At 36.8% G+C, this 16045-nt stretch overlaps 1 protein-coding gene across 1 annotated transcript in view; it reads right to left on the bottom strand.

Moving 5' to 3' along the window:
- vn (membrane-bound neuregulin protein vein) overlaps positions 1-16045 on the bottom strand; it is a 271457-nt gene that overhangs the window by 12953 nt on the left and 242459 nt on the right. Inside the window, exons 6-8 of the mRNA XM_046620013.1 lie at positions 6787-6861; positions 3364-3673; positions 255-442 (exon numbers count right to left, since the gene is read on the bottom strand). Of these exons, the coding sequence (XP_046475969.1) occupies positions 6809-6861 (53 nt within the window). The 3' untranslated portion in view covers positions 255-442; positions 3364-3673; positions 6787-6808. The remainder of the gene's footprint in view (positions 1-254; positions 443-3363; positions 3674-6786; positions 6862-16045) is intronic.

Raw genomic sequence — 16045 nt, 5'->3', positions numbered from 1 at the left:
TTTATTAATCCACTCCTTCTGTTCCCTATTTAAATTCGTATTTTAGCACATGAATATTTTAAAACTTGACCACCACTCCAAAGATAAAGTTTTTGCAAATCTGAAGAACCCAAACATACAATTCCAGGTTAAACTTCCAATGAAACTGTGCAACGAGACCTCAGGTACGTTGGTATTATCTATTCATTTCGTTGTCAAGTTCCGTCGTGTCAAGCAAAACAGTGAGTGACGTTTTAAAATTTGAATATACTTACCGTCGGAGCTTCTGAAATTTTCGAGAACAATGTGAAGAGGATTCAGGTGTTGGAATTTCCAATCAACTTCACTAAAGTTTCTCTTCAAAAGTTCTGGTCGGACGAAGAGGCATGGAGTTTGGCCAGCAGTTCAAGGGTCGTGATAACGTATGACTGCTACTAGAAAATCTCGGCCACAGCTGTAATATCTGCGAAACAGACGGAAAAACGGAAATGTGAAAAAAGGTTAACGAATTTTTTGATCCTGGATCACGATACGCGCTAGACACAAAATCAGCTGGGGTTGAAGTTCTAAATTTGAAAAGTTCCGAATGCGCCTAATTCCGAACTATTTGCTGGCGAAACTTGAAGTAATAAAGTAAACAAACTTTTACGAAACAACAAATCTGAATCCTAAGAAACCGTAATGATATTTTTCAACTATTTTTACTGGAAAGTCCTTATAGTTTTGTTCAGTCTTGATTCACTCATAAGTGAGTGCACTACAAATTGTAGGAAAGAAATTTTTTTTGAGCTCGTCCGTTGGTAAAAAATATCCGTTATGTATAATCATCATAATCTACAGATGATAAACTTGTATTTTAGTGACGAAGACATCGTTGTTAATAAAAATTTATCTCAAACTATTTACAGCAAATTCATTCAAAAATAAACCGAATTATTGTTTAATCAAAATTGGACAAGCATGATGGATTTTTCGATAAAAATTGATAAGGTGATGTTATTTTTCCAAAATTGTTGACATAAAGAGGTCTTCCGATATAAAATCTTCCGTATTTAAAATTTTTTTCCTGTCGCGCGGGGACTTTTTTTTTAATCACATGCAACTAGATTATCTAAGTCTCCATTCTATCAAGTTATTATTTCGACCACTTTTACGACTCGACTGTACGTCCTATACATTATTAGCAAAGCGTTTCAGACTCTCTTTTCTCATCGTTTTTCATTGTCCTATCAATTATTACCCGGGAATGCTTACACGTGAAAACAATTAGCGTTTTTATATGTCTACTTCAGAATTAAAGGGTCATACAGGGTGAATGACGAACCGTCAAAATTATTATTATTATTATGTTGTGTCCACGTTACAGAATGAAATACTCGAATGGCCAGTTGTAAATCAATATAAATAAATATTGTTCATAAGATATTTCGAGAGTTTTTTCTTTTTTGAACATTAACAACAGAATTGACGGTTGCATAAAACTGTCCTGCTGGTGTAAAAGCACCTTTTGACTCGTATTAGTGTTTTTCTTCTTAACTTGACTTTCATTAAACATTCGAAAATATTTTGAGATCCACAATTCGTGGATGGGGGATCGTACGCACTGTTTGCACGTGTACATCGAACTTGAAATTCAATTATCTCAAAGCTACATATTTGCACATGGCAAACCATGAGGTCCTAATTCAACAGAAGCCTGTAGAATATTTCCTGCCGACATACGTGAAAGGATATCGAGTAACGGGATTTCCTTCAAAGTTTTACGTCCACGATTGATGAAGCAAAAATTTTGGTAGCTACTGCAATTTTTCGAATTTCCACTTTTTCATTAAGTCCGTTTTTTCAAAATATGGGATTCTATTGCTTTTTGAAATTAACAGAATTATTGTCCTTCGATAGTTATAGTCGTAGTCAATAGTCACTAACAGACTGCTTATAGTTTATCTTGGAAGTTTCTGATAAAGAAACTCGTTACTGGGTCGCTTAGCGACCTGTCGCGCTGGGTGATAATTTTGGAATGCTCCCTCGCGCCGAGCGCTCCGAATTTTCAGTTTGATCGCTTCGATTTCCGGTGGCGCCCTCTGCGCGCGGGACAGATTTTTCGCGCATTTACCAAATTACGGTAGTGTACGTACATGGTCTTATTCTTCCGACATATCCATCAAGGCAACCCCGAACTTTGAATGCGAGTACTTGAGTAACACAGGCATCTTTGCGTTTTCCGTCTTTCATAACAGCCCATTGCACATTGCGTTCTCTCCTTGTACCGTGCCTTGGGGTTCAGTTGGGGTACAAGTTTTTCATTTTCTGGGTTGCCTGGATTTATAATCGACTCGTTGATGTAACAGTTACGTCCCACGGCCTGGGTCACGATACAGTCGACAACAAAACTGTTTATAGAATTCAGCACTTTTGTAGAAGAGGGCATAATAAAAAAAAAAAAAAAAAAAAAAAAAAAAAAAAAAAAAAAAAAAAAAAAAAAAAAAAAAAAAAAAAAAAAAAAAAAAACGCTCCAACTGATGGCACAATTAAGAAAAGAATGAAAAGGAATAGTTCTAAGAAATGCAACATTTTTTATAAATACAAATTATCAGAATCGTGTAAAGTAAATAATCCTTGCATTTGTAAAACGAAATAAACCTTGGTATTTTCTATTTTTTTCTTCTCCTATTTTTTTAATATGTGAATTTCACTGATTTATTACAACCCTTATCGAGGTGTGAAGTATAATTGAACGAATATCAAATGATGCAATAAATCGCTTTCACTTCTTGCCTCTGTACCAAAATTTTTCTTTTTGTAGCATAAAACTTTTGTTTGCGTTTGTAATTTTTTTGGCATAATCAAGGACGCAATTCTACAATTATGGACAAAATTAGTGAGATTATAGAAGCTCTTGTAATTCGAGTACGCAAATACAACTCCATAAAATTGCTGTAACAAGTAGATTACTTGGTTTAATTAATTGCCGAAATTGAATAATAATTTATTATAAAGTTCAAAGAAGGAATGGAAAAAATGTTACGGATTGATTCAATCTCCGAAGTTAAAAGTCAACGTTATGAACGATAAGGCCAGCGGGAGGGAGAACGAGAAAAGAGAGAGAGAGTAATTATGATGTAAAAATTCACGTCGATTGAAACATGTACAAAAAAATTACATAAATTCGTTTTCTAATGGATGAAACTCGTATTTTTAATCATTTCACGGAAATGTGATTATAGCATTTGGATTTGTATAAACTGTTGTTACAATAATTCAACTGTCACAAAATTGAACAGATTTTACTATGTATGCAGATAAAATTTAACATTTAAACTAATAATCGTCAACGTCGTACGAACACGTTGTTTCGGGATGAATTAATCGAGTATACAGACTTACCTTAAGTTGAGTAACAGCCCCAGAACCAGCAAGTTCAAAGATGAAATAGATAAGAAGAGAGTAGAGAAGAGAAAAACGTAGAAATAATACTGAGAGAAGGAGATACAGAAATCATTCGAAAACAAAATAGTAAATTGGAGAAAGAACGGATGTATGTAGAGTATAAGCGTAAAGCAGGGCAGGTCCATTGGGTAAAACATGGGAATTGCGGGTTATTTGGGGTCGGGGACGGGCAGGAAAGGCGAGGATGTCGGGAGTATGAGGTAAGGCTACAATAAAACAAAACACGATGTATGTCCCGGTGTGCAAGCTGCAAGCAGAAAGAAATTTACGAAAATTTGGTTAGTTTCTGTTAATAGACGAAGGATATTCTTTAACATATAGTAACATTCGTCTCAATGATAAGTCCTGCGAAATTTCATTCAATTTTTCCCTCTTCTCAGGAGGTTGGTTGATTTTATTACAAGATGGTCGTACATTGAGTAATTATCGAATTTAAACGTATATATATATATTCGTAAGTTAACGAGATCTCTTCAATAAAGATACAAAAATGAAAAATACTGGTATTATAAATGAAAGCTCAGACATCGATGTTTCATTTCAAATTGATTAAAAAGTTTTAGAAATTTAGTAGATTCGTTCAATTTCACTCTAAAATAGCAATACGGTTTATTTATTATATAATCAGATAGTGGTAAATTCAGAACTTGTTTAACCGTTATACGTGTAAGCTACGAAGATCTCTTTGAAAATCTAAAACTAGAAGATACTGGGATTGCAAACGTACTTTATGAATATGATAATTTGATAAGTACTCACTTACGACTCTCTCGTATTGGTATTAACAAAAATGATCGATTTTCGACGAATAAACTCCCATAAACGTGTAGGATATATACCGTGTGATCTTACAAGTCTGGTAGCGTCAGGCAATCTCCATTGATATTTTTAAATTCGTCTCAGGATTTCGCATCTTTTAAACCGAAGGGTGAAACGTGACAGTGAAACTCGACGATAAAGATATTTTTTCACCATGCGCCATACCAGCTGCGCATGCGATTATACGCACATTATGTACTATATTTTACCTCTCTTATTTTTATGCACATCTTGTTTTTTAATCACTTACAGCGAAATTTTCAACACCTTCCTTGATCAGCTTACGGAAAGTATTGAAAAATGTTTTACGCGTGAGTGAAAAAATGATCGAAGAAATCGAGAATTTACATACTCATAAAAAAAAATATGTGTGATATACGAAAATAATGACGCGAATTTTATGAAAATATAAAAAATATCATTTTTTGCACTAGTTCTTCCATGAATTCATCGATTACTCGTTGTAGAAGAAAGTTCGGAAGCATAAATTATTTTGTTTAAACGTAAGGAAAGCATTGAGTGTATCATTTTTACTTTAATTTCAAAAGGCAAAATATTCATTTAATATCATAAACTTCTTGCAAATTTTCAATTCTCAATTGTGTAATTTTTCGAAAATTCGTATTTTACGACTAAACAGCTATTCATTTTCAATATTGCTTCATCTTTAAAGGTTTGTGGACACACCAAACGCGAAATCTCTGATGTAAATTAATAAAAAGGGCCAGTATTTGTTTCCGCAAATAACGCTCACGTAGATGAAACAGTGTATGTACACATACAAAGTTATGTTTACGAAATATAGCACGGTATGGAATTTTACACCAGCATCCGCCATTCCGTTTACAATTTTCATTTGCGTCCTAAAAATTTTGCGACAAAAGTAGAAAATGTTTCTGTTCAAATTTTTTTTACGCGTTAAAGAATTCGCGATTTCACTTCTATCTTTACCGCGGAATATTCGAACATAAAATTCTATGCGATCTCTGACTACATATTCTCGCAAGGATGGCATAATGCGATATACGCTGGTTCGTGTAGCGGAAAATATTGGCACTCGATTGCACGCGTCTCTATTCGTATGTTGCACAATTCATACTCGGCCCATTCCCTCGAGATTTTAGCGCCCCGGTATCAACGGTTTTAAATTCACCGTTTACCACGTTTCGCCACGTTCCCAATTCCCGTGTACAGAGATAGAAGTAAAAAAGAGAAATGTATGGAACGTTTTTTTTTACCTATCGAAAAATACATAGAAAAAAAAAAAAAAAAACAATATCCATCCCAGGGTGTCGCCTATTTATTACAGAACCAACGCGACATCCGCTTTCCGTTTTCGATGCTTTTTGGTGCTTGTAGTACGTAACGCCTGATGGCTGACAACCTGAGTTGCAAGCGAGCGATTAGTTTGCAAAACAATCGTCTGCTGATTTGCGTTGGCGTGATAATAATTATTTCAATTCACTTATCAATATCTTGGAAATTCAGCTCAATTTTTAATCATAAATTGTGAAAAATTTTGTCAACTTTTATGGTTTAAGAACGTGGCACCATCAGGAACAGATGACTTTTACTTCTGTTTTACAATTCTATTCTATTAATGCCTATTACTTTAGTTGCTTATCCCAGGAAATTGATTTGGTAACTGTTTTATTGCCTAAAGTCGTGCAACTATTTCCAGATTTCATAAAAATTGCGTACAATTGAAGTAACATAACTTAACTTTTCTGCTTTGAAATTAGATATGTTTTCACGCCATTCGATGTGCGAATTTTTTTCATGCCTAATTCACACAAATATGAGCTTTGTTTTTTGGTGATATCTTTTTTCAGAAATATCTTCATTATTTAACAAAAGTCGTTTTATTTGGTGGGTGATTCGGTCTAAGGTTTTGCACATAAATGGAAATATATTTAAATTTCAATGTTCCAGTTTTAATGATTTAGTGATGGTGCCGCGTCTTAATTTCGTTGACATAAAAAAAAAAAAAAAAAATCACGGTAGACTTAAACAACCCAGAAGTTGTATTTAAATTATAAGAATGAAGGTTTTGAACATTTCGGTTGGAAAATGAGTATGCATTGACGAATATCCCTGAAGATGGTTTTGTCCTTCATGATATTTTCCTTACATTGCAAGTGGCGGATATTTCGGAGGAGCTTTCAACAACAGTCGAAAAATTATAGGGACTTATACGATAGATTAGGAAAACTTAAAGATTTCAGTATGTCATATTATTTTATAACAATCTCTCTCCAGAAAACTGTCACTGTATTCTCGAAAATAATTGCTTCGAAGCAAATGACAGATATATGCGTACATTATACTTGCACATACATTTATGTATAATGCGTCAAAAAAATTCTGTAGAAGCAGATCTTTATTGCGTTATGAAGATTGTTCGAGGCAGACAGAATGAGCACAGTGAGGGCGAGAGAGATAGACAAAGAGACATAATATATATATATATATATAAGTATATACGCTTGTGTAAAGCATTACGAGAATAATTGTCGTTGATCGGATCAAATCTCAATTTACCTTGACAGTGCCGCTAGATGCGCTAGAAGCGGGCAAGGGAGATGTCCTCGGCGAAGGAAGAGTACTTATCCATTTCTTAAATTAGAAAATTAAGTCAGAAACTGTCCATGGCTCGAGCATGTATGTAAAGAGGTGTTATTTTATACACTGCAAGCGTCAGGACCTCCTCTCGTACTGCTTTCATGATTTTTTTTTTTTTTTTTCACATTTTAGCGCAGGTGATGGGAGCAATTAAGAGGAAATATCAGGGGATGAAGGCTCGGGTGACATGGCAAAAGATTAAAGCGTAGAGGTTGGAATTCTTCTGGTAGTTTAATCTCGCATAGCAACAGAGCAATGCGCGGGTGGATTCTGTGGCGCTTTTTGTGCCTTGCTTCAAGTCACTTGAGACCAAGCATCTTCATTTCAGTTTATACAACCGTGCTACAACAAAGATCTAATTACTCTCCCCATTCGTCGCGTGTAACTCGGTGTAACTGACATCGCGCCAATTTTCTCGATTGTATTATGTTATTTAACTTCATGTGAAATTCATAACGTGAATCTTAAGTACATCTGGTATGTCTGATTGTCGGTATTTACGAAATTGTCTACTGTGTCAGAACGCGAATTTGAATTTCGCATTGGTTGATGTGTATAAATAATTATGCACGATGCGATGACAGACGTAAAGTATATCATACAGTTTAATTATTCAACCTATTCAAAAGTTGAAGAATGAAATTGTTCGTCAGCCGTACTTTAGAACAATACTCAAGTTCAAGACGGTCGTTAGTCATTATCTTTCGCAAAAATAACTGTTTACAATATTCCGACGTTCATGAAACGAAATAATCGCAGAAAATCAGTCAAGTTTAATTGAATGTCTGAAAAAGTATTTCGCAAAATTAAATCATTTCAGTATATGAGAATTGGACGAATAACACCAGAGTTTAATAATTTTCAACGCGTTCTGAATTGATTCTAGAACCTGTTTTTAAATTGTTGCTGTTTTATAATTTAGACACAATTTTCTCTCCTTCCATTTTTGTATATTTGAAATTTTACTGGCTGGTTAAGCATCGGTGTGATGATTATTTGGCATATAGTACAGAAATATCATAGCATCTTCATCTTGCCACTAAAACACCCTTAACGACCTGCCTCTAATAACTGTCGTCGACGGATATAGCCAAATGCACTAACACGAAACGTGTAAGTTCTGGGCCACCTAGAAGGAAGCTAGACCGTCGTGTATCTCTATGGTCGTTATAAATGTCGTTTCGCCTAATTAAGGAACCCGGTGCTGACGGTGTACTTAGCATATCTTTTTCACGGCGAGCGATCCCGTGCGCAAGATGGGGGTTAGCCAAGTGGCGTAAGGTCAGCGGTACTAATAACCCTACTACTAGACTGTTTCAGATTAGGACAACATATTGTTTTTGTTTTGTTTTTTTTTTTTTTTCTCGCCGAAGTAAGGTCTGAACGTAAGTTTTTCCTTAAATAGAAATCCTCCTCAAGCGTAGGATGGACTGATCCAAATTCCGACGGTCGATGAAGTCGGACAGTCAGAGTGGGGATACCCCTCAAACCTTCTAGAAAAAGGTTTGTGTCTTGGATAAGTCGGTAACTAGATAAGTGTCGGTAACTATATCGGCATCCAGAACCAACTTTGCTATCCTTCGAAGAAACTACAACAAGGATGTTTTTACATGCTATTCAAATGGAAGGTAGTCACATTCTTTGAGACATGTGATTGTAGACTTTCGATAAAAATCCTCACATACTTCGTGAGAATATTTTATCGTATGGCCAAATCTAACGTTTAGTCCTTGTTCTAGCGAGAAAAAAGGATCGCAATGATCAGAAACTGTGTTCCCGCAATAGAATGGTCGGTTAGTTGTAGGTGACTTGGGACGCCTAAGTGACGATTGCGACTGCCTACCGGTGACGATTCGGATCAGGATCATAATCCGTAGGTCTACCCCAGATGTCTGCTCGTTGCACCGGGCTGAGGATAACGCGAGGAAGTGGCGATGATTAAAACGAGTTGCTCTGTGTGCACTGCTAATGAACCTGCTTCAACCCCGAGCACATAGAACCTGCAAGGGCTTGTAACTGTAATACGATGGACTATATTACCTTGTGTAAGCCATTATATCGGAACCCTTTGGGGAATTGTCTATGGCCTGGCTGCTGGCGCCTCAATCAGCCGTGAAATGTACCCTGATACGCATTACCATAGAGCGCGATGCCGCTATACGCAACCTACTGTGAAACACTCTGACGAACCACTTCCTAATCTGATCATCAATTTAAGACTTCCGACCCTCCGCAAGCTCGGCTCGATTTCATCCTAGATTCAAACCGGATCACAATTCTTGGTAATCACTGAGACCCGTTCCCTTGGGTTACTTCCATAGTTGTAAAAAAGTATCAACCGATTCTACAGGAATTCCTGCTTCTTGTTGAAATACAATTATCATTCATGTATCTACTTCGTGATCGTCGACTGAGTGTATTAATTGTTTGCTTGTGCCGATAGTACCGCCGCTGTAATGACCAAATTATACTTGCAAAGTGGATTATACTGTCGGTGAGTGAGTCTTTGAATCTGTTGTCTTTCAACGTTTCACCGCGTAATCGATAGATTTTTATACTCCAAGGAGCGGCTCCTTTAATACCCGGAAAGTCAGGCCGTTCGAAATTAATTTGAACGAGTTTTGTAAATCGTACTTTTGAGAACTACGAACTTTCAGTGAGTCTGCATAATCGGCTTCTGAACTATGAATTAATAGTATATTGTGCAGTGCGAGCCAAAGAGACGAATATTGCAAATACGCGAGACGAAAAGAGGCCTCCTTTTTGCATTTAGTTTCAATTGTACAAAGTTATTTGCAAAATCTTGTGAATCTTATTGCGAGTCAAATGAATTATAAATTCTCGACATAGTTCTGAAGCTCTTTCTCCATTGAAATACAGACGGTAAGTATACCTCTATTCGCAAAGTTTTGTGACTTCAAAGTTAGATTCGTAATATGTTGGCAATTTCGAAAATCATTTCATGTAATACTGATCGGCTTGATGTGATTTTTGTAAAGTTGTTCTCCGTTTTTTTTATCATAATAATAATGATAATTATCATTAATTATTAATTATTATTATCATTATTAATAATTAACTTTTTATAACATGAATTATTATTATCAACCTGTTAAACAGTTTGATATATTACCGACGGAAGTAATTTTATTGTTTTCATTAGTAGGCAGGTGAACGTATTTTGTAAAGTGAGAAAATTTCTTAAAGTTGGTCAGGGCTGATAATGTATCTTAATAATTGAAATAATTTTTGAAGCCAATTTTTTAGTGTAGAGAAACCTCATTGATACGAACGATGTAATTATCGGCTACTTGACGGATCATTTTTTATTCCGTCGTGCGTGCGTGCGTGTGTTTGTTTTTTCTCTCTCCTTCTCTCTCTCTCTCTCTCTCTCTCTCTCTCTCTCTCTCTCTCTCTCTCTCTCTCTCTCTCTCTCTCTCTCTCTCTCTCTTTCTGGAACGGGAGTGATAAATAGCTTCGGAAGCAAACTGTTATTTTTCCCGCAGGGTGTGCAAAAACTGAAAAGATGAACAAAAGACAAGAAAGAAAAAGAAAAGAAAAAAAGCAAACGGCGAGAGAACAAACCGAAATAAAAAATGGAGGATAATCTGGTATATGGATATGCAGGTATATAGTTTATCTTTCGGACCATTTGTAAGTGTAACATACATCAACGACCTATGTATGAAATTTGAATTTATGCGACGCCGCCGACGTTATGACTCGACGCTTTTCTCGTTCACTCACGGTCTGTTGGACTTTTACCGAATGCTCTGTTGGATTTTGCAAGTTGGATCGCTAGACCATTATTGGTACATATAGCTCATGGCTGATGGGAAATCCTGCCACGGTGTGTTCGAGCCATGACAACCCGTCGCCGTCGCGACGCTTTACTACGTCGGGCGCCGTCGTAATAATACTCGCGTCGGAGCTGGCGAATTAAACGAGTCTAGCCGATGCATTACACCCTCCAACCCGCCTGTTTCAGTGTTCCGGTATGTCATCCCTCTTGTTATTTCGGTAACGTATGTTCGGGTAATTCGGCCAGAGCGATCGAAATAAACATCGCATAATCATTTCGTGGATACTATAGCACGTTACATTGGAATCCCACCTAAAAGGCACCGGGTCATGAATCCGGGCAGGATTTACTGTGTGTGACATTTTTTTTCTGCTCGTCTAATTATTCGTAAGGTCTGACAACAAGATATTTTACACGATTTGACGTCACATCGTTGGGGTTGCTTTTTTTTCAATCGGAATATTTCACAGAAGCAACGCTTCAGAAAATTAGTGATTAATTGTTAATTCTAAATTTCTATAAATGTCGAGGATTTTCAATGCGAGATACTATGCTTGAGAATTTGCTTCACATGATTCGAAATCACATGAGGACGTATTAATTCATGTGTGTCGCGTTAATTCAATTGACGATATTTGAAGTCTTGCGAATTCACCTAAATTTTTGCAGGTAGTTATTTGTTGAAACCGTGCAATACAATTAAAGACACTTTAATTCATGTGAAACCGTTGAAAATAAAGTTGAAGTCACTTAAACTTCCTTGACATTAAATGAATTTCTCATGTTATTTCAGTTTATTTAAAGTCATGCCAAGTCATTCTGAGTATTGATCTTTTTTGAGTTCACGAAGTAGGCTGTGTAAAGGGTATTCCACGCGAAACGGGACAGGTTTCGGGAGTCTTCCATAGTTTTGGGTTCTAAATAATAATACTTGACTCCTTGCCAGCAGCGATAGAAGGAATTTTCTTTAGGGTTTTTTTTTTTTTTGTTTACTAGTGCGAAATTATTGTTTTTCAAAAAATTACTACCACCGAACAAAAAAGAGCTTTCGGCTGAAAATTACACTATACTTTTTTCACAACTTGAACTATGTTCGGTAAAATTTTAAAGTTGCATTGTAGTAGAGTAGATCTTAAAGAAGATCCCATAAATTGGGAAAATTTCAAATAAATGAAAAAAATCATCCCACAAAGGGTTTGTTATTTTTGGATCACTACCTTTGCTGGACCGATCGAAGCACTTAAATTGACGATAAATAATTGAAACTGCTTTTTTACATTAAATATTCAATAAATAAATGACAGTTAGGAAGCTGCAACCCTTTTGATTCGAAATTCTATGTTTTCAAAACACGTAAAAAGTACGAAGGCTGACTGGCTCTCCGAATCCAAAAAACATGGAATTCTGTCGCGAACCCTTTCAAATTATTAGCATTGAATAATTGAATAATCTGGACATTTTTTCACTATGCTATTTTTTGATCCCAACAGCAGTGATTATCCAAAGTTTAGTATGTACCTGAGATTTCTTCGAAGCATTGTGCTTGATTGATTACTTTAAAGAAAAAAGAGATGGCATATCCTAATGCAACGATGGTCTGATTTAACCAGTCCATTGTTCAGTTTGATAAAATCGTTCAGATAGCGAAGTCTCAACTACTTCAATCTAGTTCAGAATCACCCTGCTGTGTTTCGTATAAATGAGAACTGAAAATCGATTCTGATTATCATATTTCCCCGTTTACACGCTTGATGAAATTCAATTACACTGTCGAAAAGTATTTCACATCCAGAGTCAGACAATTTTCGAAAATGTTCTTTTCAGGACTTGGTACAGCGCTTGTTCCCACTGCGGGTCCAATGAACAGCGTCGTATTAGCGTATAACGAAAAGTGTCAGCCACTGCAGTACTGATTAACTATTTGTGCAAATGTCACGGTGTGTGAATTTGCACGAATCACGAATATTTGTTGCGATTCCGTAAATATTGAATCGTGAATGGTGTGTAGAAAATTTCAGTGTTGCAAATATTTGCGTTTGAATTAAACGAGCAACGCTATATTGCACAATTCGTTTCAGTCGCTATATTTTCTTGGGAATAGTCTCAGTGAAACGGAATTTCGGTATCGTTTCTTTGAGTTTAATAAGTCCCTCGTTAATCTTCGGTGACTCCGTATATTGGAGTAAAAGTTTCCCTTCTACAAGTGTGTAATAAACCGTCATATCTCGTTTTGCCGAAGTGCAGCAGGACGGGAGTTAAGAAACCGTGGCTCTTACGCTTTTGAGCTGCATCGGAGGATACATGGCTACGTATGTACAACGTGTACATATAATATATGGATGGATCCTTGGGACCGGAATTAAAAGAACTAATACAATTTTTGCGGGTCGACTGCACGGACTTTTCGAAAAATGGTAAGAGAGTGTTCTCTTCTGCACCACTCGGCGGCGCTCCATATCCCGCGGGCTGTGCATTCGTAACGTATTCATGACTCTGCAGTAAAATGTAGACAACTGCGTTGGCGATGTATAATCGCAAGCACCGGGCTTGCAGCTGTACAACGGCACGCGAACCACTCGCTGCTGGGACGACAAAATGCAAAATGAGGAAAATTTGCATTCGAACTGGCGCGCTTTGCGCCCTGCGGACGCCGACGTCCGTTCATTTGATTATGCGAACGTCCGATGCGTCACGGTCTCTGATACAGCATAATTTCACCCCATATATACTTCGACGCAAGCACCATCGTTTACACAATAGACCTGTGCAACCTGCCTACGTTTTATTTATATGAACCCATTGTAACGCTGCTATTTGATTAGTTTACAGACTGTCTTTACGACAAATTTTTCCCTATTGATTCAGAGATGGAATTGATTGTGAGATGCATTCGAACCGTTGTATTCGTATCGTGGTAGTCCAAGGCACTGATCTCCTTACTAATTCGATACGAGTTGGCCTATTGAGCCGATTGATTATGGAGGGTAGAGGTAAGGAGGACTACATCCGTATGTAGAAGGTGTTTCTAAAGTAGAGGGAAATCAAGATGGCGTTGCTGCAGAAAAAGTATATTCATTCATTATTTCATGCTGTTTGGTGGACATTTTTTCAGTTGAAAACCCATATGAGATACTTCTTTTTGCCTCTATCCTCCATATAATAAATCCTTCGTATCACGTTGTTAACGTTAACACAACCAAAAAAAAAAAAAAAATGTTTTGACCGCATTTTGAGGTTGGAGCGTTAATATTAGATGTTCGATAAATACGCGATAAAATTATACGGAAGTAATGGTGAATAAAAATAATTATAATGGAAGGTGCGAGTATTGTAAGAAGCTGCCAACACAAAAAGGAATAACATTCACAGGTAAGTGCTTTAAAATAAATCGTTTGGAGGTTGAGATCACACTACGATTGTTATCGTGTTATTTGCTCTGGGAATTTCACCAACGATTGCTTCGAACGATGGTGGGATATTAGAAAGCTACGGAAAGTCACATAAAAGATCATCAACTATCACCTCACTAAGATGCATCGTGATCATGATTGCATTGGTTTGAATTCGTAAAGACATGGAAGGAATGTACGAAACTCAATTGAATGAATCGTGAAATTTATATATAAGTAATCAATTTTAGTTTCGGGAGCTGCTATTCTCTGTTTACTGAAGGAGAAATATCTCATAATATGTACGTTACATGTTTAAAAAAAGTTGCAAATTGCTTCCACGGGATCCCGCATGATGTTCAAAGTCCTCTCCAGGAGGAAAAAACAAATTGATCTGTAACCTTTCTTTTTTCTTATATTGCCAAATAATATCTTTCTATAGCGATATGATTATTTAGAATTTTCTTACAGAGATTCAAACATGTTCCAACTTGGCGACATGTTCCATAAAAATTAAAAATTTCGACTTTCGCGATTCTTAGTTGAACACCGTTTGAAGCAGGTATCAACCTATGTAGAATATTTTGCAAAACTGGATAGAACTTTGATGGAACAACATGCATGCACGCGTTATTACGTGCATGGGTCAACAGGGTGATGGATCGTAATTCAGTCGAAACGTCCGTAGACTAAACATGTTACTGGGAATGCTTGATTAGAGGGAAACGAGTTAAACACTGAACTCCGCGAAACAGTCCATACGTGGCTCCATGCATTACGAGTAATTGAAAAGCGTAAAAACATTAATTACAAACCGATGACCGATCACAAAATGCACTTGTATGATGATGCGATAAATTACCCACCGAATCAGAATTGAGAGTCACAACTACGTTTGAATACAAACCCGTTGCGTGAATGTTGTGGCTTTCATTTGTAAATGAACCAGTTATAGCAAAATCTCTGATAATGAAGTGAAATTCAAAAAAATGCGGCAAGCTTTGGGTGTGGTAATTTTTTTAATTCGTACAAAGTTTCACGAGCGAGTTTTAAAAAAATCTGATGTTTTTGGAAGATTTCAAAAAAAAGCTCCGGTCATCGAGTAAGGGCAAAGTGAAATAGAAAACATACAAACAAACAAAGATCAAACCGAAAGCCTGTGCAATGCATCGCCCTCGCAATCAGTGCAGCGAAGTTCGGGTGTACTTGACGCGGTATTTTTCTTGGGAAAAGTCAAACATCGCCCGGATCCTGAGTGGTCACGGTTCGAGTTTCGGATAGGATCACCCTCCCATGCGGCCTCTCTTTCCGCACCTAGCACCGTGATGATCGTGAAGAACTGAGAGTTGACTTATGAGTGCCGGAAGTTTATCGACAAGTTTCTATCTCGTCAACGAAAAGACGAGTTAGCTCAGAGTTTTCGCGGTTAGTTCAAGTTAGGACTCTCTGTGTGCATACGCTACGGTATATGTGTATACCCAATGTCAGGTGTGTATCTGGGTAGTTGGTTTCGTACTTTCGAACGAACCACAAAAAGCTTTTATAATTTCTTCTCACAGGAGATCCCGATTGCCATTCCACAAATATCGGCGAGAAAGACAACCATAATCAAAGATGGCGATGAGAAGAGTGATCAGCTGATCGTTGGCCCGCATAAACTGGTTGATTCTACGAGTACGAATGGACAGAAAAGTTTTTGCAAGCTGTTAGGGTTCTGTTTTGATGATTCAAGTGAATATGTAGCGATAAAATATGATTTTCATAATGAAATGCGATGTTTGCAAGGCAACAGATATTAAATTCTCTGCCAACATATAGCGCCTCTTTATATTGCGTTTATATTCGCGTAATGTTGATTTTCTGTGCTGTGAAGTAAACTGCATTTAGATTATGCGAGACATGTGATTTCATTGTACACGTTTGGAGTACAAGTATTACAATATCAATCATTATAATTTGTTAGGAATACATCGCCATGCTCCTCGGA

Source organism: Neodiprion pinetum, chromosome 1 (assembly GCF_021155775.2).
Source record: "Neodiprion pinetum isolate iyNeoPine1 chromosome 1, iyNeoPine1.2, whole genome shotgun sequence".
NCBI classification, from domain to species: domain Eukaryota; kingdom Metazoa; phylum Arthropoda; class Insecta; order Hymenoptera; family Diprionidae; genus Neodiprion; species Neodiprion pinetum.
The sequence above is the reverse complement of the archived record's forward strand: the minus strand, read 5'-3'. Positions and strand labels throughout refer to the sequence as shown.